This window comes from Leiobunum rupestre, chromosome 8 (assembly GCF_980474605.1).
Source record: "Leiobunum rupestre chromosome 8, qqLeiRupe1.1.hap1, whole genome shotgun sequence".
In the NCBI taxonomy this organism is placed as follows: domain Eukaryota; kingdom Metazoa; phylum Arthropoda; class Arachnida; order Opiliones; family Sclerosomatidae; genus Leiobunum; species Leiobunum rupestre.
Genome location: NC_143391.1, coordinates 6,137,414 through 6,161,853, shown reverse-complemented (window position 1 = coordinate 6,161,853; position 24,440 = coordinate 6,137,414). Strand labels below are relative to the sequence as shown.

Sequence of the window (24,440 nt, the reverse complement as noted above, 5' to 3'; positions counted from 1 at the left end):
TTTCCGAGGGGTAAGACACTCTCCGAACACTTCCGTACCTTTGACAGTACTAAATGGAACTCGCGAAATCTTGAAAATACGTACCTTTAACAGTGCTAAATGCACGAACTCGGTGTACAGATTATCTGAGACTGTCTTACCCCTCGTATATTTCTGCTATTCGCAAATCAAGTCTCAAAACAAGTTTCGCCCGTTTCCTGAAAACAAAAAATATTTCTGTAAAACAAATTACCTACTACAAAATCTAAATGATTTTCTGCTAGATTTTGTTAAACCTAAGCTCCCTTTAAGCGAAAAATCGCAGACCTACCAATAATAGGATGTAAGTACGAAGTCTAAACATAGACGGGTAACCTCAACCCAACGCGTGAATCTTTTTCTCGGTCGATTTTACGATAAACTTGAAAATCTTGTTTATAAATATGGAAGCTTAACGAGATTCTATTCGGTTCATTGATGAAATCGCCACTTTGCGACAAAAATAAACAAGCAAATATCTCGGATGAGGGGGTAATTAACTAAGATTTATGCCGAATTGATAATTTAATTGGCCCGGATCTGAATCGATCAAGTGGGAATATATTTAAAAATCGGAGCGCGCCGGGGTTTACTAACCCTAAAAATCTCGAAGCTCCGAATATATTCATTAATAAATATATTCCTCGTTTTTCAATAAATAAACGAGTGAGAAAGAAACCTTAATACGAGAAATGCAATTAGACTATGAAAGGCCGCTGATTTCCGATTTAGTTAAGCGATAGTTCCTTCCTTTCGACGGCGGCGTATGGCCCCAATTCCAAGGCGAATCGACCAAAATCGAAACCAAATGATCTGGAAATGATGACATCGATACGCTGCACCCCCCACAGACGCGAACAGTATCATTCTATAAGTCTATCGACGCCAAATTATTCCGGACCCGAGAAAGGACAATCTTTTCAAATGATACTTTTATCACTTCAAAATTTGCTTAAGATGTCGGCCACGCTTCAAAGGCAGGGTTAGATGGTGAGAATGACGTAACGTTTACTAATATCGAGACAAACGGGGTTTTCCGTGTTGCCAGGCTATTAGGTATAGCTCTGACTTTACTAAATTTTCACTTTAAAATAAAATTTGCTTAAAGGGAATATGAACTTAAATGTTTATGGTGGATCAATGAATTTTGCATTTCTGCCACCAGGTATAACAGACGCTAGGGATGATTGGCGCTAGTTACGTTGACAAACAAGTTGTAGTGAGTGTTAGAAGGCGATTTTTCAATTTAGTTGATAATTCCTTTAAGATGTCGGCCACGCTTCAAGGGCAGAGTTAGATGGTGAGAATGACGTCAATTAACTTTACTAATAACGAGACAAAGGCGGGATTAGGTATACCTTTGACTTTATACATTTTCACCGCGAAATTTGCTTAAGATGTCGGCCACGAAGAGATATGACTCTAGGCTACCGCTATAGATATTTTTTCGTCAAGATAATGCTACCATTGCTCTTTTCGTTTATTAATAACAATTCTTATTATTAGAGCAGGTTAAGCCAGTAGCCAAAAAACCACGAGAAAACGTGAACGGGGGAACTTGTAAGAGGTGCAGGCTGTACACACAAAGGTACGACTACACTCGTACAAGTTCCCCCATCACGTTTTAAGGCGATCGGCTTAACCTCTCTATTTTGAAGCTCGTGTTTATAATCCCCACATGATTCAAGACATCGCGAGATGTGAGGTCACCAGAAGACTAAACAAAGGGAGGTTAGCTTAGATGTAGTTTTGAATGCGCTTAATTGTTACCCTCCTGAAATTGAACATAGCCTACTGGAGGTCACTGACATAAATACAGTCCAGTCACGGAAGTTTAATCGCGGCCACAACAACAATTTCATTTCTTTTCAACCTTCAGCAGCCTAAAGTCGCAAATATTTTACGGAAACAATTTTCGTATCGGTACCACACCAACAAATCATTTATGAAATTGATTACAAATAACAGTCGATTCGTAATTAAATTTATTGAACATGCCAAAAAATAAGCGCCATCAAACGGTAGAAACGTTAAACAAATCTTTAAAAGTTTAATTTTTAAAGAAAGTCATACGTAAAATTTTTTGGTATGTTATGTTTTTATATATTTATACTTTTTTAATAGAAAAAATATTAATTTATTAAACTTAATTTAATATTATTGTGATAGTGTTATTAATTCTCCGACTAGAAAATTGTAAAAACAATTAAATACTTAGACTAGAACACATTTTTAACCTAGGCTTAGTGAAGAAGCCCTTATGTTTGGACCACGGCCCACCTCGATCGCGGAAGCGCGTTATAGAAGTTGGCAGTGCTATGACGAATTTCCGGGAACATTTTAACAACTTAGCTAAGTACAAAACAATTTATGTCATCGCCTATTCAGCCCAAGAAATATTAAAACAATTTATTCTGAACTAAATAACTACACTCAAGCCTTAACTAAATAACAGCATCGCGTTCTTATCAACCCATTTTCTCAATTGAAGCTTCTCTCGCGAAGCATTTGGAAACAATGTTAGGACCAAGAATATATTGATTTATACTGTAGAGGGAAGTACTACGTGGAGACGATACGCGGCCATCATGATCCAATCCCCCCCCCGCCCCGAGAGGGAGGGGGCGCTTCAATCGCGACGGAAGACGTCAGCTTTAATTAACCAATGAGATACCGGGCTAGTTTGATTTCTTAAGGGGGGAGGAGACTACAGTTAGAGCATGATGGGGACAGGGAGCCACGCTAAAAATCGTCTCAACGTAGGCATTCTCTCTAAGTTTAAATAAATACGTTCTTGGTAAAACAAAGCGTGAAAGAAAACAAAAGCTCCGCAACGAGAAACTCGGCCGAAACAAAAGACACCTCCGTAAATATCAAAAGAAGTGATTCATGTCTTCATTGTTACCATTCCCAGCGCAAAATAGGGGAAGCCGGAAAAGACCAAATCCACATTTCTCTTACAAGTTAGTTATCATCGTAAGTAACGTAAAAGAGTAAGTATGTAAGTTTTTAAATTTCTTTCAATTTGTTTAGGGTTTAGCTTTTTTTCCCTTTTCATTATGGACTAATGTACTTATTCGCTAATTTTATCATCCATTGCAATGCGGTCCATAGCCGTGGTTTCTTTTAACTTAACGTTTCGTATATACTATTTTCCACTACTCTCCCACTATTCGGCTTTCCGTTGCTACGCAACGCGTTTTGAAATTTTTAATGTTTAGGCTTAGTTTTTCTTTCCGATGTTTTGACCGATTTCAAAATTACGTTTTTGCACGCGACAATACCTTTACATTATGAGGTATAGCAGGCTTATTTACTAGCTTTTATACCCTAACATGGCGGCGTATTTTCACGCGCAAAATGAATTTTAAAATCCACCAATTGTCGCAAGCCAGATTTCCTGCACAGTACTGATGAGTCCCAAATAGGACGAAACAGGTCCATCGTTGGAATTTCCGCTATTTTATTTAATTTAATTTTTCACTCGAAGATCTATTTGGTCCGAGTTTCGCGTCTTTTTGTTTGCTCGAAGACCTATTGGTACGAGCTATTTGTAAGTTTTTAAATTTCTTCAAATTTGTTTATAGGGTTTAGCTTTTTTATCCCTTTTCATAATGGACTAATCTACTTATTCGCTAATTTTATCATCCTTTGTAATGCAGTCCATAGGTGGTTTCTTTTAATATAACTTTTTAATGATAGTCTGTTTCGCCAATGACCATATAAATCATTACGTAGCTTCGGATTGAGAACTATGGTTTTTGGGAGTGTCGGGTAACGGGGTCGCCGACGACCGCCTATTTTAAAGAACCGCCAAGGCTTACTGCAAATTGAAACGCTTTCAGCAGTAGAAGTTATTTTAGAATTTGACACCCACACCCGTTTTCGTTAGAATTTATCGCCATCACAGTAGCCTGACCGAAATTTTGCTAACGAAGATAGTAAGTAGGCTGTGTGATTTTCCTATTCCGAAATTCCGTGACAAACTACCATTAACCGAGATCCTTCGTGCTTACGTTTCTTATGTTACTTATGGTTATAGAAATAAAGCTAGCGTTGTTTTCTGAATCTTTAGCCGCCAGACGAGGCTGAAGGTTTTATTATAAGTTTGGATACTTCCTGAGCAGACAACCCTGCTCGAAAAACTGTTTTGTAAGGACGACTGGTAACAATTTTCAGCGCAGACATGATCTTCATGCAGGAGCGGCGCGTAATCGGAATTGAAATATTGAAATTAAAATTAATTGATGCGGGTTAAATTCAGTCCCCAAATTTTCAAAGTACTCACCGCCGTTGACACTGACCGACTTCGTATTTGGCCCTTGTGATTCCGAGATTAAGCCTCACGTTTCTCAATTTGAATCTTGGCTTTTATAAGTGTTAGTTCAAAGTCTTCAAACGGGGAGAAAAGCCTACACGTTTACGTACAGAAACGTGGTGCTTAATCTTGTCTTATATATTGGCGTGTAAAGAAATTATAGTGTCATTCTTTAAACTAATACCTCCAAATCATTTCTCACACTCAAAATAATTTTAGTATTGTTTTTTATCGAAGTCAAAACATTTAGTTGTGGAACTACAACCGTGTTCGCAATATACTCTTAAGAAAGAAGTATTCAGTTCTCTATACTGTTAGTGTTATTGCGCGTGAACCATGTTCCTTAGCAGGTTTCCTTTTGTCATTTTATAAATCCTTCAGGAAGTCGAAGTAGTGGCTCAGGGTGACCACCGAATATTTTAAAATCCATTAAAGAAATTATTAGGAAATGTATCAGTGACATATAGGAAGAAAATTGGGGGGAAATGGGGAAAATAGGAGAAAATTAATTATACAATAAGAGAAAACGGTGGTAAAAATTGTTTGAAGGCGGTATAACATTAAAAATAAAGATAGAAAACTATCGGCGAACAGTGAACATTGGAAATAAGCATCTTTAAAAACTAGGACGTGTTAAGACTTGTTAGGGTAAAATATCAACTATTTTTATTTCTTTAGACTTTTGAGTTAAAATATAGGGTATTATAGGAAATTTAATGAAATTATAGGAGAACAAGTTGGCAAGCCAAAATATACCTCTCGGGTTCGAATCCCGCCCGATAGTAACGCAAATTGGAAAAAATGTGTACTACACCCAATGACAAAAAGAGGGCTCTTTTGGACAAAACCTTTTCCTTAATTCCAAGAAACTGCGTACGCAGCGATTACATTTTGCCCCGAAAACGCGTACGCGTTCGCAGCCCAGACAGACAGACCCACAGACACACACACCCACCGACAGACATAGTGATTGTAAAACCCCTCCTACGGGAGTAACGGGACTATGTCCCCTCGCGGAGAGGTAAAAAGGGAGGACGTTAAATTATAGGAACTGTGGGCACCCTGAGTACGTCATGTAGTACGTTTCTTAAACTATTATACCGGGAAAATATGGTTTATTCCTACGCAATGTAATGTTTAATTTTTACATCGTTAGGATGTGATGACGAATTCACATCTTCGGTTTTTCGAGTAATTCGTGGTCATTGGAAACTGCCTCAATCCTACAAAGTTACGCGTTTATTGTTTTAAGGCCTTTAGACACGAGTAATTTTAATATTTGTCAATCGAATTTTGGTAGCTCTATATGTCGTTACAATACTAATAACAGCAATTTTTAAACTGAATTTTTGAAGAAAATTAAAATAATTTCCAGGACCAGTTATTTAGACAGCACCGGGTAACGTGTACGGGGAACTTTTCGTTAGTGCAGGCTGTACACACAAAGGTACGTCTATATATATATATACTCTTACAAGTTCCCCCATCACGTTTTAAGGCGCTGACTGAACCTCTCTATTAATCTACGCGTTTCTTTTGGTGTAGCGAGTTCTATTTTCCATTTCGTTTTGAAGTGGGGGAAGGAGGCGAATATTTGTGTTCAGTGTTACACGATGGAGAGTGAGTAGGTACGGAGGGAGGCTAAGGAAGGCAACGCGTGGACCAGAACTTCCAGTATGACGCCGCTGGCAAAGTGAATGCTCGGAAACTGTGTCAAAATTTGGCCCGCTAAACACACAACTATGTATACGCTGGGCCTTCGAGAGCGCCGACAGATTTGAGAGAGAAAAAAAAAGATATTTAAGCGCTTTAAAAAGCGATTAAGAGAGATGTTAGAAGAGAAGGGGAAGAAACGCGCGTTCAAAACTTTGCTTGGAATCGTTGTTCGGGGATTACGAAAGAAATTCGCGCGTTTGGTCCAGATTTACACAATATAGCCGGGAAATTTTAAAAAATGAAAGCAATGATTAAAAAAATGATTTATATATGTATTTTTTAACCGTCAGCTTCACCTGTCACGGTGGAATAACTTCCAAATCGTTATTAGCCGTTGAGCATCCTTAGCGGAGAAAAATAGCTATTGCCAAGAGATAATTCTGAATTGGTCACATTTTTAATAGCATAGAAATTCATAGTATTTAATTTCAAAAGAGAATTCTATTGACAATGACATTAATAAAATTCATTAGAATGATATCTATATGTCAATAATAGGTAAATAACACGACGAATATTTCGTGGTTTTAAAAACATTTTATTTTAACGTTCCAATTTTAAACGTTAAAGTTCTAAAATCTTCGAAGCCCCTTCTCAAGCGACTTAATCTGAACTAAATTTTACAATCCACTTTAAAAACTTTTTCAATTCCCTTATCACCAACTCCTTTTTGCATTCATTGAATTTTATCTAGATGTATTTTAGAAATTTTTACAACAGATGTCTTGCGTACATGACGTAAAAGAGAATCACTGAAAAAATGAATATATTTGCGCGCATCGCTAAATTCACGTTGAAATTAAATTACATTTAATTTTAGCTGTTGAGTTGCTAGCAGCGGCGGCGATCGGAAAACATGCCTGTGGGGGCCCGGGCCATTATTTTTAGCTCTAAATCTTTATTACTATGTATATTTTTTAAGTGTTCTTGTTCCGTCAATGAAATCATTGATAACAAAATTTAAGTCGCTGTTTTCAGAAAAATCTGGGTACATGGCTAATTCATTAAGTCTAGGTATTTTAGGCTATCTAACATAAATTGGGTAAAACAGGGTACAAGACGAGTCGATTTTCTCTTTGGACGAATCTATCGAAAATTTAATGTTACTTGCCTCTTCAATATCAAAATAACTTCAGTAAAAAGACTAAATTTGAACGAAAATAAAAATCAGTGAGATGAGAATTTTTTTCTCCGATTGTTATTTCTCCTAAATTTAATTTCTGTGGAGGCTCGAGCCTCAGAGCCTCCACGGGATCGCTGCCACTGGTTGCTAGTGTATTTAGCGTCTTCAACTGGTCATCACCATCCAGATTGTGATCTTGAACCATTGAGCTTGCGAGGGATTATTTGCCGCGTTGTTCGCGTTATCAGCACACTCCTACGCGCGGATGGCATTGGCACTAAAGTAGTTCGACGACTTAAGACTTGGCGTATAACGAAAATTGAGCTTTTGTCGAAGTTATTTAGATCGAAACAACCGCGAAACACGTGAAGTTTGAGTTGAAAATTCTGGGAGCTCGAGCCATTTCGGGATGAAATTTTCCTCGTAGGAAGAAAAAATGGGAGCTGGACCCATATTGGTCCGCGTTAACGGAATCGCTTAACGAAGACCTTTAAAGAATCCGCATCCAAGCGTACACGACGTCAACTCGATAGCACGCAACACCCCCCTTCCCGACAAATTACACGCGGATTACTCTCCCCTCCGTACAATAATTATCGTAATAAGATGGACAGCGTATCGTAGTCCGTCCGGCGTGGAATACGTACAAAGTGTAAAATTGGGGTCACGGCAATCACCTACTTAAAAAAACGCGATCTATGTCCGCCATTTTGTCAACTGGGTGAAACCGGGTCTATTCGAATGAGGAAAAAAACACGAGAAAAAATCTAGGAAAAGGGAGTGAGTGAGAACGATAAAGCAGAAATTTACGAAGACGCGTGCAGTTGGTTGCGCGAGGGAGATAAATTCATCCTTGGTTTCTGGTTTAAGGTGATCGAAAGCGAGCGGTGGTATTCGGCTGGCAGCCTGAGCTGGGCTAGAAAGTGCGCCTCTTCCGAGTCTCGCTGGTTCATTTTGCGACGCGCTCTGGTCGGACACGCGCGCTCTCCTACGAAGATCGCACCCCGACACTTTTTCGACAAAACTTCTGACAGAGAAAAAACTTTCAAACACACGCGTTCCGTCTCTTCGAAAAAGAAGATTTTTTATTCGTTCATTGTGTTTCTTCTATTTTGATCTTGGATATTTTTGGGATTGTTTCAAACTTGATTTGATTTACAGAGGAGGTGATCATGAATAGGTAAGTTCGAAAAACGAGCGCTTCTTTACTTTCATTTCATTTGAGTTTATTTCAAAAAAGTGTTCGAAATAATTTTAATTTTGTTTAAAACAATGGTTTGAAATAATTTTAATTTTGTTTAAAACAATGGTTTGAAATAATTTTAATTTTGTTTAATGGTTTTAAATAATTTTAATTTTGTTTAATGGTTTTAAATAATTTTAATTTTATTTAAAACAATTGTTAGAAATATTTTTTAATTTTATTTAAGAAGATTGCACGACATAATTTTAATTTTATTTAAAACAATTGTTCGAAATAATTTTATTTTTTATTAAAAACAATTGTTCGTAATAATTTTAATTTTCTTTAAGAAAATTGTTAGAATTATTTTTTAATTTTATTTAAGAAGATTGCACGGCAGAATTTTAATTTGGTTTAAAACAATTGTTCGAAATAATTTTATTTTTATTTCAGAAAATTGTTAGAATTATTTTTAATTTTATTTAAGAAAATTGCACGACATAATTTTAATTTTGTTTAAAACAATTGTTCGAAATTGTTTTAAATTTACTTAGGAAAGTGCTCGATAGAATTTTAATTATACTTAGGAAAGGGCTTGATAGAATTTTAATTTATGCTGAGGAAAAATTTACGATACAGTTCAATTTAACACAAATAAATTTAAATTTGATTATAAAGCCTCGTGATAGTATTATAATATGAATTTATAAAAAAACTCCTAACTAAACACATTGGGTTACTTTTGTTTATAGGACAATATTTTGTCACTTAAGGACCTTTTCTATGAGTATAAACCGATTTCTTCGTAATTTTGTTTATTACAATTTTTTTATGGTTTTTTCCCATTTTTCGTACATTTAATGCGAACAAGATCAGAATCGTTTTTAACGTAATACGCGACTCCCATATAAAGAAAAAATAAAACACCGCTAAATGCTTTAAATCGTGGGACGTTCGAAAAGTAGTTAAATTTCATAAACAGCTTCTTAAAAAAGAAAGCTCCTTAATATGATTGTAGTCAAAAAGCCGAAACAATTTGCAGACAGATTTAAAAAGCTGGTAACTATATATACTTAAATATTATAGATAAAAAATAACACCTCGAAAGAAAGCAATTATTCTATCTATAATGGTTTCAAGTTCTATTCAACCCGGACTTCTCTAAATAGTTTCAGCCCATCCACCCTCGCGCTCGCAAGATCATCCCGAAGAGAAATACTTAACCTTTTAGCAAAAAACCCGACACGCTGACCCACTATAAATATAGGTTCTTTTCTCTCAACGTGGAATAATTTCACTTCATTACGTCCGAAAATATGAGGCAGGCTTGTTTTGCACGATACATCGTTAACCCTTCTGCATTCTTTATTATGTTTTAAATATTTTTCCGAGAAATTCATAACTGTTAGGCGAACATCGAGTATAACGGGTGAAACTGGTCACTTATTAATGCGTATATATAATGAAAAGTGGGAGATAAAACAGAAAAAATAGCTTCGATGGAAACCAGACGAACCAGTTTTTTCCCGAGCATTAAATCGGGATAAGAAAGAGTTTTATTTTTATGTTTATTATTCCGATAGTAAGAAACAGGCGTTAGATACGACCGGCAGCGTGGTTCGCGTACCGGTACGGCGGTTAAAAACTGGTTATCGTTCTCCAGACTAAAAAGATTTATTCGTTATCTTGATGTTTATACATTTTTTGTTAAAGTTAAGATTCGAGCCGAAACGTAAATTCGGAACGATTTGAAATTCTACATTGAACAGAAATATTCGGTTTTTAAGGCCAATAGACGTTTTCATATTAGTTAGAGCCATTTATTGGTGGGTGTAGAATAACGGCTAAAATACGGTGAATTCTGTCAAAACACGTCAATAAACTTGTTATTAGACTATGCGGCTAATATATTATTACTATAATAAAGAGGCAATTGGGAGTTTGAACCCACTAAAAGACTGCGCTTTCAGTTTTCGTATTCTTAAAATAAGCCCAAAAACATTTTATTACCAAAGGCACAATAAATGGTTTTTTCTTGAGGTTTGTTTATTACGACGTCGTCTAATTTCGGGGGCCCCTGAACAAGTACGATTCCCCAAAATTATGTTTTATCAAGAAAATTAGAGATATAAGCCCTTGGTATAATAAAAGTCTTTCAACATTTTCAGAATTGACTTAATTTTGTTTATTTGCCTTTGTTCAACAAACAGTGTAACATAATTAATTACGTTTAAAAGAAATTCAGCTTTATATTTAAAATCTGGGTTATTTGATTTAAACCAATTTGATTAAAATTTGCGATTTTTTTTAAATATCAATGTTCTATATACTTATGAAAATGTACAAAAATAGTTTCTGTAACAATGGCCAAATCATAGAAAAATAAATTACAAGTACAATATTATTTTAAATTTAAATTTACAATGTACGAAAGTTTTCCTGGAAAAATATAATATATTTAAAATTTATTTATTATAAATTTTATTAAAAAAATCAAATACAAATTAGATACAAAATGTGTAGGAATTTACAATATGAGCGCAGTGTCTCTATTTTTAATTTATTTAATTTTAAACGAATAGTTTGTAACGAGGGAATACGGACGCCACTGAACGATCGCTTAAAACCGGCATTATCGGGCCAGTTAAAAATTGGGACTCTAAAAATAAAATAAGAACGCGTAAATAAATAGGAAATGGCGAAGTTATTAAAAGAAACATCCAACACACGCAGTCTTAGAGACAATGTCGTCGCCTTTCCTTACGACAAACAAAAAGCCGAAACGAAAAGCTAAAACCTACGGTTCCGGAGTGGGTTTTGCAACATCGTTCTAATGACTATCTGATAAATAATACCCACGTAGTTTCCGAGAAAATTATAGGAAAACATTGCTACGTAATTCAGCCCAAAATGAAAGCGATAGTCGAGTAAAGTTCGAAAACTTGGGACGAAAATAAAATATTAAAACATCCTTTGGGCTAAAAACCGAAAGATATTGCGAAACTTGAAAAATCAGTTCTCTCTCTGTCTTGGAATAAAATAATCTTCCTGGCTTTTAAGTTGAGGACAATGTTAGCCGCGGGGGCTTCCGAATTACTAGCAGAAAGCAAAGTCGACTTAATTAATCGAATCGCCGCCCACCCCCTTTTCGCGAAATATTTTAAAATATTACGTACGCGCGCAGAGAGAGGAAACGATACGCGATTTAAAATTAAACGAGAAAAACACGTAGCGAAATCTCTTTATCGGAAGGAAATTTGAGGTTTTCTGGTGGATTAAATCGCGCAGTTTCCGCGAGACGCGGAAAGAAATCTCGATCCTCGGGCGACGAAACTAGCAATACGTGTAGAACAGGAAGCTACATTACCCGTTGTTTCTTTTTTTGTGTTGAGTAACTAGGCTTCTAACCAATTTTGGGAAAATTATACATTTTTTTTATCTTTTTCTCTAATTGATTGAGAAAAAAACTCACATTTTATGAACGTCACGAGAGTAAAAGAGAGTTTAAAGGCCCATCCACACTCTCCAACTTTAGTCAGCTGACAACTTGGAAGATTTTTGTCGGACGAACAAGGCGGGTAATGTGAACGTGTCAGTTGGTTAGTGTGAATGCCAAATAAGTGAGGCTGACTAGTCTGCCTAATTTGGTCAGCTGACTAAAGTTGGATAGTTAGAATGAGCCTTAAGCCCTACAAGGGGGATTTCGATTACGCGCGTAGACCTTTCGGTTTATATTTTTACCTACCCTTTGTGTAGACCTTTAGGTTTATGTTTTTACCAACCTTGTCCGTAGACCTTGAGGTTTATGTTTTTAAGAACATTGTGCGTAGACATTTCCGTCTATATTTTTACCAACCTTGCGGTTTGATCCTTTCAGTTTATATTTTTACCAACCTTGCGGTTTGATCCTTTCAGTTTATATTTTTACCAACCTTGCGGTTGGACCCTTTCAGTTTATATTTTTACGAACCTTGCGGTTGGACCCTTTCAGTTTATATTTTTACGAACCTTGCGGTTTGACCCTTTCAGTTTATATTTTTACGAACCTTACGGTTTGACCCTTTCAGTTTATATTTTTACCAACCTGGCGGTTAGACCCTTTCAGTTTATATTTTTACCAACCTTGCGGTTTCAGTTTATACTTTTACCAACCTTGCGAATTTACGCGTAGACTTTTTAGTTTTTATTTTTAACAATCTGGCGCGCAGACCTTTCAGGTTATATTTTACCAATATTATGGGTAGATGTCTCAGGTTATGTTTTTACCAGCCTTGCGCGTAGATCTCTCAGTTTATGTTTTTATCAACCTTGCCAGTAGAACTCTCAGTTTATGATTTTCTCAACGTTACGAAGTTGCGCGTATACCTTTAGGTTTTTATTTTTAACAATCTTTCCAGGAGACCTTTCAGGTTATATTTTACCAACATTGCGCGTAAACCTATTCTTTTTATATTTATACCCCAACCTGGCGGTTAGATCCTTGCAGTTTATATTTTTACCAACTTTGAGCATAAACTTATAGTGTAAGTACTAAATTTAATCTGCTATGACAGTAATTTACACGAGGGATCGGACATATACCAAAATCCCGTACACTTTGTCTAAAATCTCAAAATCTTTTAACTCTCTCTATGGTAAATTAGCATTGAAATCCCAAAATCACTTCAAAAAGTAATGATAAAATCGCCAAAATCTCTACGAAATCCCAAAATCCCGTACAAAATAATGGCAAGTGTCCGACCCCTCGAATTTACAGCAGGTTGAATTTAAAGTACATTTTTGTACTTCTTTTAAAGTATTTATTTATCTTATTACCTTAAAGATTTGTATGTTTTCCGCAACCAAGGGTGGGATCGTCTATTCGTCTTATTGGTCGTTGGATTATGTCGCGCGGATGACGTAAAGTGTGACGAGTGCGCTTCGTCCAAAAGGTGCATTTGCGTAAGGTTCCCAAAGCCTAAATGACTGTCGCTTATTTCGAGTGAAATAAAAGTAGATCAGTGAAACGCGTCTTTGTCAAAGAAACTGGCAAAGAAAGAAGAATCGAGGCCGTGGGTCGTTCGTTCACACTCCCTCCGCCGCAAGAGGATGTCTGCGCAGCGTGGTTCCACCGACAACATCCACGAGAGACCACACCATTAGAGAGAAATAGAAAATCCAGAAGAAAAACGATGTGGCTTTTTCAAAAGCGGTTCCCCAACCCTGCTAATTTTACGACGGTATTACCAAAACGGATACCTTTTATTTATATTCGACTTTGAGGACGCGCAACCCGAATAAATATTACAGAGATTAAGCACGTGTAAAAGAACGCGTACGACCTAGAATGAATTCGGGTACTTAAGAATATGAGAAATCAAAGATTCTAAGCCCATCTTCGCGTAATCTGTAGCGAAAGTTCGTCCGCTTCCGATTTTTCGTGACACCCTTTAACACTGACAGTCACCATCTATGTTGGCGTCTTGCGATTAAAAAGCGGATGAACTTACAATACGAACTATACAAGAATGCTACCAGACGCGTTCTTGGTAATGTGCTTAATCACGTACTATTCGTACTATACAATATTAGATACGTTAAGCCTGCCCCTAGGTAACGTGTAGGGGAAACTTGTAGATTGTACTCAATAAAACTAGGTCCAACAAGTTCCTTCCTAACCGTTATCTAGGGCCGGCTTAACCTCTCTAATGGCTGCAAGTTATTCTGTACGGGGTTATCTTTGGAAGTGCCGAGCCTGAAGAAATTACAATATTGTTTCGCGTGTAAACGCGTCTAAATTCACCGATCGTAAGCGTAAGTCCGTAACGGAAACGTACTCAGCGGGTTAACTTTTTCTGGCCAACTCAAGAGGCCTCGAGCCAGCGGTATCCGCTGGTTTATAATACCCAACCAAACACGTAAATATCAAACAGGGAAACATGTCTAAGAAAAACTATCAAAATGCATATTTTAAATTCTTCTTTTGGCCGGTGTTGGAACGTCATAAAATAGGTCAAGGAGGACAAGATACTCAGGCCAAACACCGTGCCCAAAACAATCATTTGAATTACTTCATTATAATTAACCACGTTATATTTAATTCTACGGTATTTAAGTCGTAGAGATTGACGTTATCTTGACTACGGGTATTGTGGAGATACAAAGCGTATACCCCTTTATGCAATAAATCGCTCGGGTACCCGGTCAGACAAAGGTGACCCAGATATCGCGAAGAGAGTACAAATAGCGGTTATCCGTTGAGGGCAAAGGTCAGTGGGCTACAGGGAACGCGGTGTTGTAAATCGCGAACAGAAAGGTTGCGAGGATTGAAATTGGAGACTAGAAAAAGTGTACGCGACCCAATTTTCCAGATTGAGCTTCCCTGGTTTGACGAGGTGGAATTCCTTTGAGCCCGTGTAAAAAGTGGGCTGGTTTTCGATCGCACGTACTAGCATCGCGGATTAAGAGCGATCTGGAGAGAGAGAGAGATAGAAAAGGGTGTAGCATTAACCTTCTCAAGGAGAATGAAGGTTACGAGACACCATGTCGTTTGGCTGCGCGCTTATTAATTTCTCGACAGCAATCCGCCCTTAAAATTTTATTATTATTCTTCCGTTTATCCGTGATATAGTTTGGAAAAATCCTTCGTTCTTTTTTCAAGGTCGTAACCGCGATTTAAAAGGAGAAAAATCAGCATAACACGGAGTCATGCAGATCGAACGAGCTAAATTTATTTTCTACACAGAGATCAGGTTTGGTCGGTTTACTGATAAATATCAAAAAGTTTAAAATAATATACTCATATTATATCGATAGATATGTGGCCATGTACTAATTAAAACAGATAATACTTTGGTTGCCAATGGTTGCTAGGAGTCTATAAAATATGCTTTAAAAGGTCACATAATCATTTGAAAAATTCGACCCGAGTTTCAAGTGGCCTTCCTCGTGATAGCGGATTCCACTAATCAAATTCTGGAGAAATTACGGAAATTCAAACGATTATGTGTCCATTTAATTGAAGTTTTACGGCTCGTAAAATCTCCATACCAGAATCTCAATTAGGTATAAATAGGACACACCTGAAAACGTAGCTGTGATTTTGACGACGACTCGCTTTCCGGTGATTACTACAAAATTGCTACTTTTTCACGCGTTGGCTGCTTAATCGTATCAAACTACGGCTGTAGCGTTAATTTATTAATTTAGTTTTGAGTGAAATTTCATTTAATTAATTAATTAAGCATTTATTTCGCGGTAACATAATCGAGTGAAATAGACGTATATCTGATATTTTTGTTCTTGTGTAAATCAAAAGATATTAAGTTGTTTAAGCATTCTTCCTCTCAGAACGAGACGCCACTTGGTGCAAAAATAGCAGTTCCTGATATATGAACTACAGTATACGGACACAAATATATCTTCTTTATTAATAGTAAAGGCGTATTCGGGTAGATTTCTTATCGACTCAATTTGAATATTAGAAAGAGTGTCACCATAAAGACAACCACGCTACCTATCTTCTGAAAATGTATTTTTCCTCGGTGACCTTTGCACCTCGCGCGAGATTTACGAGGACACGATAGTATTTCTTCCCTGTTGAGAAAACTATTTAGGTCTTCTTTGGAACATTTTTTCGAAAGTTTAAGGGAACTTCGCCATATCCAATTGAAAAAGTGACAAAAGAAAATAGCGAGTTTTCACGGCACCCAGAAAAAGTTACAAACGGGTTAATGACATTCTCACACCGCGTTTTTCGAACGCCCATAAAACGGGAAAAAAGTCCAAAATTTAAAAAAAATTCGAGCGTTATTTTAAGATTACATTTAGAAAAACATTTAGGTTTATTGACATTCGAAAGACAGACACGGAGAGATATATTGTGGGATATCAAATACACGCGGACGTAGTGGGTGTAAAAGTCTTTCCCACAACATTGGGCCGTTACGAAAAATGACAACAAATTAAAAACTTTCGAAGGGCCTTTTACATTTTAGACGCTTCCCGCCCAATGACAGAGCTGTTCGGGTATATAGATCCATATATATTCAGGCATACGCAGGATTACCACAGATTTTTCAGATTCAAATTCCCTAACTTTCCCTGACCATTTATAGAGATTTAACCTGAATTATTTTAGCAATTTTTTTACCTATATTTTAGCAAAGATAATATAGAACTCCGTACCCTACATTCGAGTTCAGAAAGCTTTCCTATTTACGGTTTTGTATCGTAGCGTTTACCCACTTCTGGTAAGTGACCTCCGAAAAATCGACCTCCGTTGGTAGCTGCCATAGTCCTATCACGCCCAACTTTGAGACGCGCCGTTGCGTGAATAGCGCGTCATCAAAGTTGGCCGTTGTCTTATCTTTAGTTTGTCACCATGGTAGCTATGGAACTTATTTTTTCTGAGTTCCGGCAGGAAGTGGGTAAACACTATGGACTGACGCCAGACAGTTATTACGAATCTAGGGTACGAGGCTTATATTATATTTGATTTTAGCAAACGTTTTCCATTGGCAACCAAAATGAATTTCTCTGACTTTTAGATCCATTTTCAAATTAACTGATGTTTCACTGAATTTTAGATCCAGTTTCAAATTCTCTGAAGTTTCACTGAATTTTAGATCCAGTTTCAAATTCTCTGAAGTTTCACTGAATTTTAGATCCATTTTCAAATTCCCTGAAGTTTCCCTGAATTTTAGATCCATTTTCAAATTCCCTGAAGTTTCACTGAATTTTAGATCAATTTTCAAATTACCTGAAGTTTCACTGAATTTTAGATCAATTTTCAAATTCCCTGATGATTCCCTGAATTTTAGATCCATTTTCGAATTCCCCGAAGTTTCCCTGAATTATATATCCATTTTCAAATTCCCTGAAGTTTCCCGGAATTCTAGATCAATTTTCAAATTCCCTGACTTTTCCAGGTACTATGGGAATCCTGAGTATATTACATACGTTTCACATTATTTAAGTCGTTTCCTTTTTACTGTTTTTGGGATGCCCTCGGAACGTTGGTGATCTGGTAATTTCAATTAGGAACAGAACATGAAATATAATACTTAATAATCTTAGAAATCTCCGATACCACAAAAAGAAAAGGACACAAAAACATTACTTTTTTGAATCTGTCCTCTCAAGGGTCAGAAATTAAGCCTACGCTAAAAACCGTGAGACAAACTGTACGCAACAAAGCTACACTGCCGCACGATTTTCTTTGGCAATTTCTTAATCCCTCCGGAATAACACGTGCACTCTGTATTTTTTAAGAAAGTAAAACGGGGGTTAGTTTAGACACGTGATCCCGTTCCCCGGGACGATTAAACCCTCCGGGAAAAACATTTTTAATTGATTCTCGGTAATACGCTCTTATGCCAGGTTTAATAAGTCCAAGTTAGTTTTTAACTATCACCGTGTATTGTTTTGGCATTAAAAACATTGGATCGTCAGAAGAGCGTATAATTTGTCTCTTGGGTGTTTTAATGAATTTCACAATTCCGCCGACAGATTTAAGAGAACTTAGAGGTGATGGACGCTAGTTACGTTAAGAACAAGTCGTAGCGTTTGTTAGCGGGCTATTTTTGTATTTAGTTCATACTCCCTTTAATGAGCGGATTTCGGTCGGTCGGTTCAGAACGGGAAAACCGAACCAACCCCAGAAATAGTACTTAGGAGATTTCCACACGGGCTTGGTAAAACGCCCAAAATTTGCTTAATCGCGGCATGTATTGTTTTTAGAACTCTACCGTGAGAAGTATTGTTTGGCGTTCACTGATAGATTAAGGTTGTGCCCATTCCTCGAGGCGATCCCCGGGATGTGTAACGAGCGTTTTAGGGCTGAATAATGAGCATCGGCATTGCAAAAAGCGAAGCGACACAAAGAGAGAAAGTTCACCTAGAAATGGAAAACAGTACGCGGGGAAACACCCGCGATGGGTATGCTTTTACTCTCTGAGTCAGTGAGTTTTTCCAAATTCTCACACCCAAAGCCTTCGTTTTAACACAAATTTCTCTCCGGGGGTGGTTTTCCTAAAGATCTCATAAGTATGTAGGTTGGGAAAGTCGTGGGTCACGCGGGGGTACCGGAAACCCAAGGAGGTTACTCGAAGATAATACATATCTGATTGGATCAGATGCTCGGCCAACTCTGGAACGGGTTAAGAAATAATGTTTTTATTTTAATTATTATTGGTCCTCTAGAACCAGTTTCCAATAATAGAACTTGATGCTTGGATACTAGCTAAATGGGTTTTCCCTCGAGTTCTTCGGTTTCCCCTTTCGATAAAAACGTGCCGCAGTTAACGGTAATAGTAAGTGTAGGGAGCTGTTCGCTCGTATGCCGTGAAGGGCTTGCCACCACCCTCCTACGCGTTATAACCCGGCCACCTCGGATAAAGGCATTAAGAGTCACTTGGGCCTAAGGTGGTGTTATTAGCCTAGCTGATTATTACTATTATTATCAATAACGAAACGAAAATTTTAAGCAGTGGCCTTTAGTTTTCGAATAAATAAACTGGTTATTAATAGAGTTGATTTCTATCCTAAGAGAGCATCCCAGCCGACTCGGTAACGTAATTAAACAATCATATTCGAACTAGGAATATAATGCTTTTAATGTTAAATAAAGGATTAATCGGTGTTTTAGGAAATTTGGTATTTTGACGCTACGGTAAAATTTTGCGGGAAGTCAAAGGTTTTTTTTTAAATATAAGCTATTGTAGCAGGACTAATGTAGGTCTTAAGTTCAAGATCAAAATTTAACGCCGAGTAACCGCTGTCTTACAATAAAATAAATAAAGAGAATAATGTAAGAAAAGCTACTTGGTTTTCCTCAAAGCAACCGTGTATTTATTGATACTTAGTTAGAATGACTATATGTTGCTAGCATTTCTCTCCGTCCATTTCAAGCTCTAACGGCAAGCTCCTCCCCCGTAAACCCAATCAAATCAGACAGGTATCTCATTGGTTCCCTAAAACTGACGTCTTCGTTTTTAATCGCCTCCTCTCGTGAAGGAGGAAAACTAACCCATAGTACCCGCGCGGATCGTCTCAAGTACAAATTAATTAATTCTTACTCAAAAGAATACCTTTTTTTAATTTGAGCAAAGTAGAGTCGCAAGTTGAGAAATTTCAAATAGTGGTGACATTACTCCAGCGTGCGTGACATTATTAGTGCTTTCATAAATTCGGATATTGGAAATAAAATTGTCGATGTAGGACCTAATCAGCTACGAAACAAGCAGGGTGATTAGAGATAAAATGGTCAATGTAGGACTTAACCAGCTACGAAACAAGCAGGGTGATTAGAGATAAAATGGTCAATGTAGGACTTAACCAGGTACGAAACAAGCAGGGTGATTAGAGTACGGAGTATAAAGAGACTATAGTAGTCGTCACGCATTACACGCTTCTTAGAATCCCTATCAAGAACTAATAGTTCTTTCGGTAACTCGAGCGTAGAATAGTTGTCAGAAAAATTCGTTGGGTTTTGGTTCTTTTTTCAACGGTAGAAAATAACGCAAAAAAAGGCCTTTTGTTGGCGAAACAGAAATCAGCTTCCGAACAGCGTTCGTAACGATTCGTTGGATGATTTAATGGACTGCGAGAGCTTCCAAATTGTGGGCGAAAAATGCCGGAATGATCGAGTTTCTACTTGGAGGTCATTCTGGAGGTTTTTGCGGTACGTTCCTAATAAGAACGCTTACCATTCTCTTTTAATTGGGTCGAAATTATTAGATCAGAAATCTCCCCCAAAAATTCCAATAATATTTCTGCGCCTGAAAGATAAAATTGGAAATCCCATAAAGAAAGGTTGTTTGTTTTGACAGTTTATTTAAAAGGCGGAAAATATGATTGATGTGTAACTAACAATTACGTTATTACTGTATAATGGAGAGGTTAAGCAACGTACTGTAGACGATTTAAAAGGTAATGCTTTAATAGCTCTGCTTGGAGTAAAGTCTGTAACGCAGTCTGTGAAATCGTAGACGTACCCGTTGGCGTCGGTTGATTAATCTGTTTAATTCGAGTGGTTTCGAGAGGAATTAAGTACAGCATGGTACAGTCCCATATGTATTTTGTATCCCATTTAATTATTCGAAATTGAAAATTGTGCTTTATTTTGCGCGATTTTTAAAAACGTTGAATGGCAAATTATTGTTCCCTTTTCTGAGAGTCTTCAGATTTCCGAATTTTTCGATCTTTTAATTTTGAGATTCAGGTTGACCAAATGAAAATTTTGTGAAATATTTTTCTTTAAATAATTCATATAAACAAATACACCATTTTTGAGAATGGAGTGGACGAAAAGTCAAGTGTCAACTTTTATCCTCCCCTGCCTTGTGCAGTAGATCAGAGAAGGCTGAAATGCGTACCCTTGAGATGTTCTACAAGTGACTGACCTATTTTGATCTACTCTTAAGATCTTTGGATGGTGCGTTATATTCAATTGCTATAATGGTTCGTTTTATAAAATAACCTTGGCCATCTTGTTGAAATGTTGCCTCCCCGCTTTAGCTGTGGATCCGTTTTATCTCCCACTGAAGAGTTTATGAACTCATTCTTAGGCATTGGCTGAACTATTCCAGGGCAACATTTCAACAAGCTGTGCAAGCGTAAAGACATTTTATAAAATCAACTATTGACTAAAATGAAAATATATATTTAGGGCGAGACATTTGAAAATTTTGTGTATGTAATTTGAAATCCCAGTGATTTCAGAAATGAGAAAGTGATTTAGAGATTTCAGAGCACGATTTTCGTGTCAACTTTTAGATTTTTATTCTGAATTCGAGATTTTGGAACTGATTTTCCACCAGATTTCAAGATTTATAAAACTATTTTTCTCTAGAGTGTACGGTATTTGTACGAATGCCAGACCCCTCAATTTAGGGTCACTCACTTTAAAATTTCTATTTGATGACTTAGGCCTAAGGTGGTGATTATTATTATTAATTAAGCCTGAAAAGGTACTTGTTTCAAACGAATAACAGTAGCGACCGCCATGACATTATTTGACGTAACAGCTAGATCACGAGGCAAAACACAAGCCGATCCTGCGAAATAAGCACGTGACCACCATCGGCGTCTTATTATCACGGCCGAACTAAACACTTTACCATGGCAACGAGCACAGGCCACACCTGGTTTAGACAGGCTAAGCCACCCTTTTAAAAACGTGTAGCCTAGGTGACTTTGTAGGATCGTATAATGTGCAAACGTTTTCGATGGGTGGCTTAGTTTGTCCAATAAGCTTCGAGCTTAGGAAATATAGCACCATCTGCTTTAATATCCGTCAACTAAATATGTGTAGAAATAGCAGACGACTTTTGAATATCAATGTTTTTCGGTTGAAATTTTAAGCTGTCGTGTAGAGAGAATTTCTAACAAGCAGATAGCTTTCATATATTCAATTTAAAACTCGGTCAGAAGGCGGCGATACTTGCGACCAAAATTTTAACTACGTACGAAGCCTATATATACTTCTCATAAAACAATGTTTCTTAAATTAAACAAAGATTTCAATTGTTTCGACTGGAGGTACAGACGACATAGAGGAAGTAAATAAATCTAATGATCAAATATCCTCTAAAATGTCAGTTTCTCTGTACGTATTAAATCACGGATTAATAAACTAAGTTCGTTAAAAGATGTACCTCAAATTGTAGATCTCTACACCGAGTTCGCGTTGATTTTGGTGGCAACGCTGGATCAAACTATCTCTGTTCGTAACTATGATGGTTTTGTTGGTTACAAAAAAATCAGGCGTTCGTAACAGAAAGCTATAGCCTATTTTATGGCTTTGAGGCAGGGGCGTAGGAACCAGGGGGGGCAGGGGGGCAATGCCCCTCCCTAGAATTTTTGCTAGGCTCAAATTCTCATTTTAAAAGCATATAAATCGTATAGAACCTCAACTGTGTTTAAATTTCAGTCTTTTCCCGTCAATTTACACAGTAGTAAAAAGTACACATGCATTCGAAGAAGGTACACTCCATTAAAAATTCAAAATCATTCTCCAGACCAATTTTCGTTTCTCTTGGCCCCATCCAACTTCTAGAACGTTCCTACGCCCCTGCTTTGAGGTATATCAATTTAGTTAATTAATTCATGTTGTGTATGTCAAATTTGTACGGCAATTTTCCAAGTCCGAATAGCGGTATCATTTTTATTTCCGTTAAATGCCCTCACTTTCAATCATTTATAAAATATGTAAAGAGGCAACAGCGTAAGCAGACACGAGAGAGAGAGAGAGAGACGAAGGATGGAGGCCTACAAATTGACGAGTTCCTGGTATCAACTGAAAATGCCCTTCGCTCGCAACAGGCGCGCGAACCTGTTCTCTCAATCGAATAAAAACCAGTTCCATATAATTTGGCCTACAATACAAGGCCCGAAATATTACCGAGAGAGAGAGAATATAAAGGTTCGATCGGAGAAATATCCAAGAGGCAATTAAGGAGTGTGAGCGGAGCATTCTTCCCCTCGATTCCCCAAAAAGTGGGTCAGTGGTGTATTTAAAAACTTCCGTAATTGACTGGAGAAACTTGTTTGAAACATCCAGAATTGGCGTCGCTCCCAGCGGTCTTACGTCGATTTCTCTCGATAACAATTATGATATCGCCGCAGTTTCTCTACCAGCGAAAACGTCCTCGGCTGATAGTTCCGACAAAGGCGGCCCGAACGAAGTATCAGCCCGCGTTACTTTTACGTTAAAACCAGCTTTTGTACGTACTACCGAGTAACGAGGGTTGAATGTGGTACCGTTCGAAATTGGAAAGTCACGCTGGGTGGATGCTATCGGGGGGAAAAAGGGGTTTTTAAAACATTTGTAGAAAATGATTATTAAAAATGTGGACAACGCCTCTATCGTTTCCCGAGAAATTCCCGCGGGACAAAGTCGCCGTAAAATTACTTTCGATACATTCCGATGTATTTTCCACTTCCGATCATTTCTTTTCTTTCGGGAAATTTTCCTTTTTTTTTAGTATTGAAATTATTTTGAAATTACTTGACGAGTATGGAGCTAAAGAGATATTTTAATTTGAGAAGCGAAGAGTTAAAATATGAAAGCAAAACAAGCTGGAAGCAGGGGTGTATCTCACGTGAAAGAAACGTGAAACATTTAATCTCGCTAATAAAAATACATTTACAAGTTTAGAACAAGCACCAGTAACAGTTTACGTGGTCTACCAGTATAATCTTCACGTTTTTGTTTAAATCTTAATCTCACTAATAAAAATTCATTTACACGTTCAAAACAAGCACCAGTAACAGTTCACGTGGTCTACCAGTATAATCTTCACGTTTTTGTTTAAATCTTAATCTCACTAATAAAAATTCATTTACACGTTCAAAACAAGCACCAGTAACAGTTTACGTGGTCTACCAGTATAATCTTCACGTTTTTGTTTTAATCTTAATCTCACTAATAAAAATTCATTTACACGTTTAAAACAAGCACCAGTAACAGTTTACGTGGTCTACCAGTATAATCTTCACGTTTTTGTTTAAATCTTAATCTCACTAATAAAAATTCATTTACACGTTCAAAACAAGCACCAGTAACAGTTCACGTGGTCTACCAGTATAATCTTCACGTTTTTGTTTAAATCTTAATCTCACTAATAAAAATTCATTTACACGTTCAAAACAAGCACCAGTAACAGTTCACGTGGTCTACCAGTATAATCTTCACGTTTTTGTTTAAATCTTAATCTCACTAATAAAAATTCATTTACACGTTCAAAACAAGCACCAGTAACAGTTTACGTGGTCTACCAGTATAATCTTCACGTTTTTGTTTAAATCTTAATCTCACTAATAAAAATACATTTACAAGTTTAGAACAAGCACCAGTAACAGTTTACGTGGTCTACCAGTATAATCTTCACGTTTTTGTTTAAATCTTAATCTCACTAATAAAAATTCATTTACACGTTCAAAACAAGCACCAGTAACAGTTCACGTGGTCTACCAGTATAATCTTCACGTTTTTGTTTAAATCTTAATCTCACTAATAAAAATTCATTTACACGTTCAAAACAAGCACCAGTAACAGTTTACGTGGTCTACCAGTATAATCTTCACGTTTTTGTTTTAAT

General features: G+C 37.0%; 1 protein-coding gene across 1 annotated transcript in view; it reads left to right on the top strand.

The window, feature by feature from the left end:
* The first annotated feature begins 8,158 nt into the window (after nucleotides 1–8,158).
* Nucleotides 8,159–24,440, top strand: part of LOC149932228 (uncharacterized) — a 29,257-nt gene continuing 12,975 nt past the window's right edge. Inside the window, exon 1 of the mRNA XM_090156362.1 lies at nucleotides 8,159–8,355. Within this exon, the coding sequence (XP_090012488.1) occupies nucleotides 8,348–8,355 (8 nt within the window). The 5' untranslated portion in view covers nucleotides 8,159–8,347. The remainder of the gene's footprint in view (nucleotides 8,356–24,440) is intronic.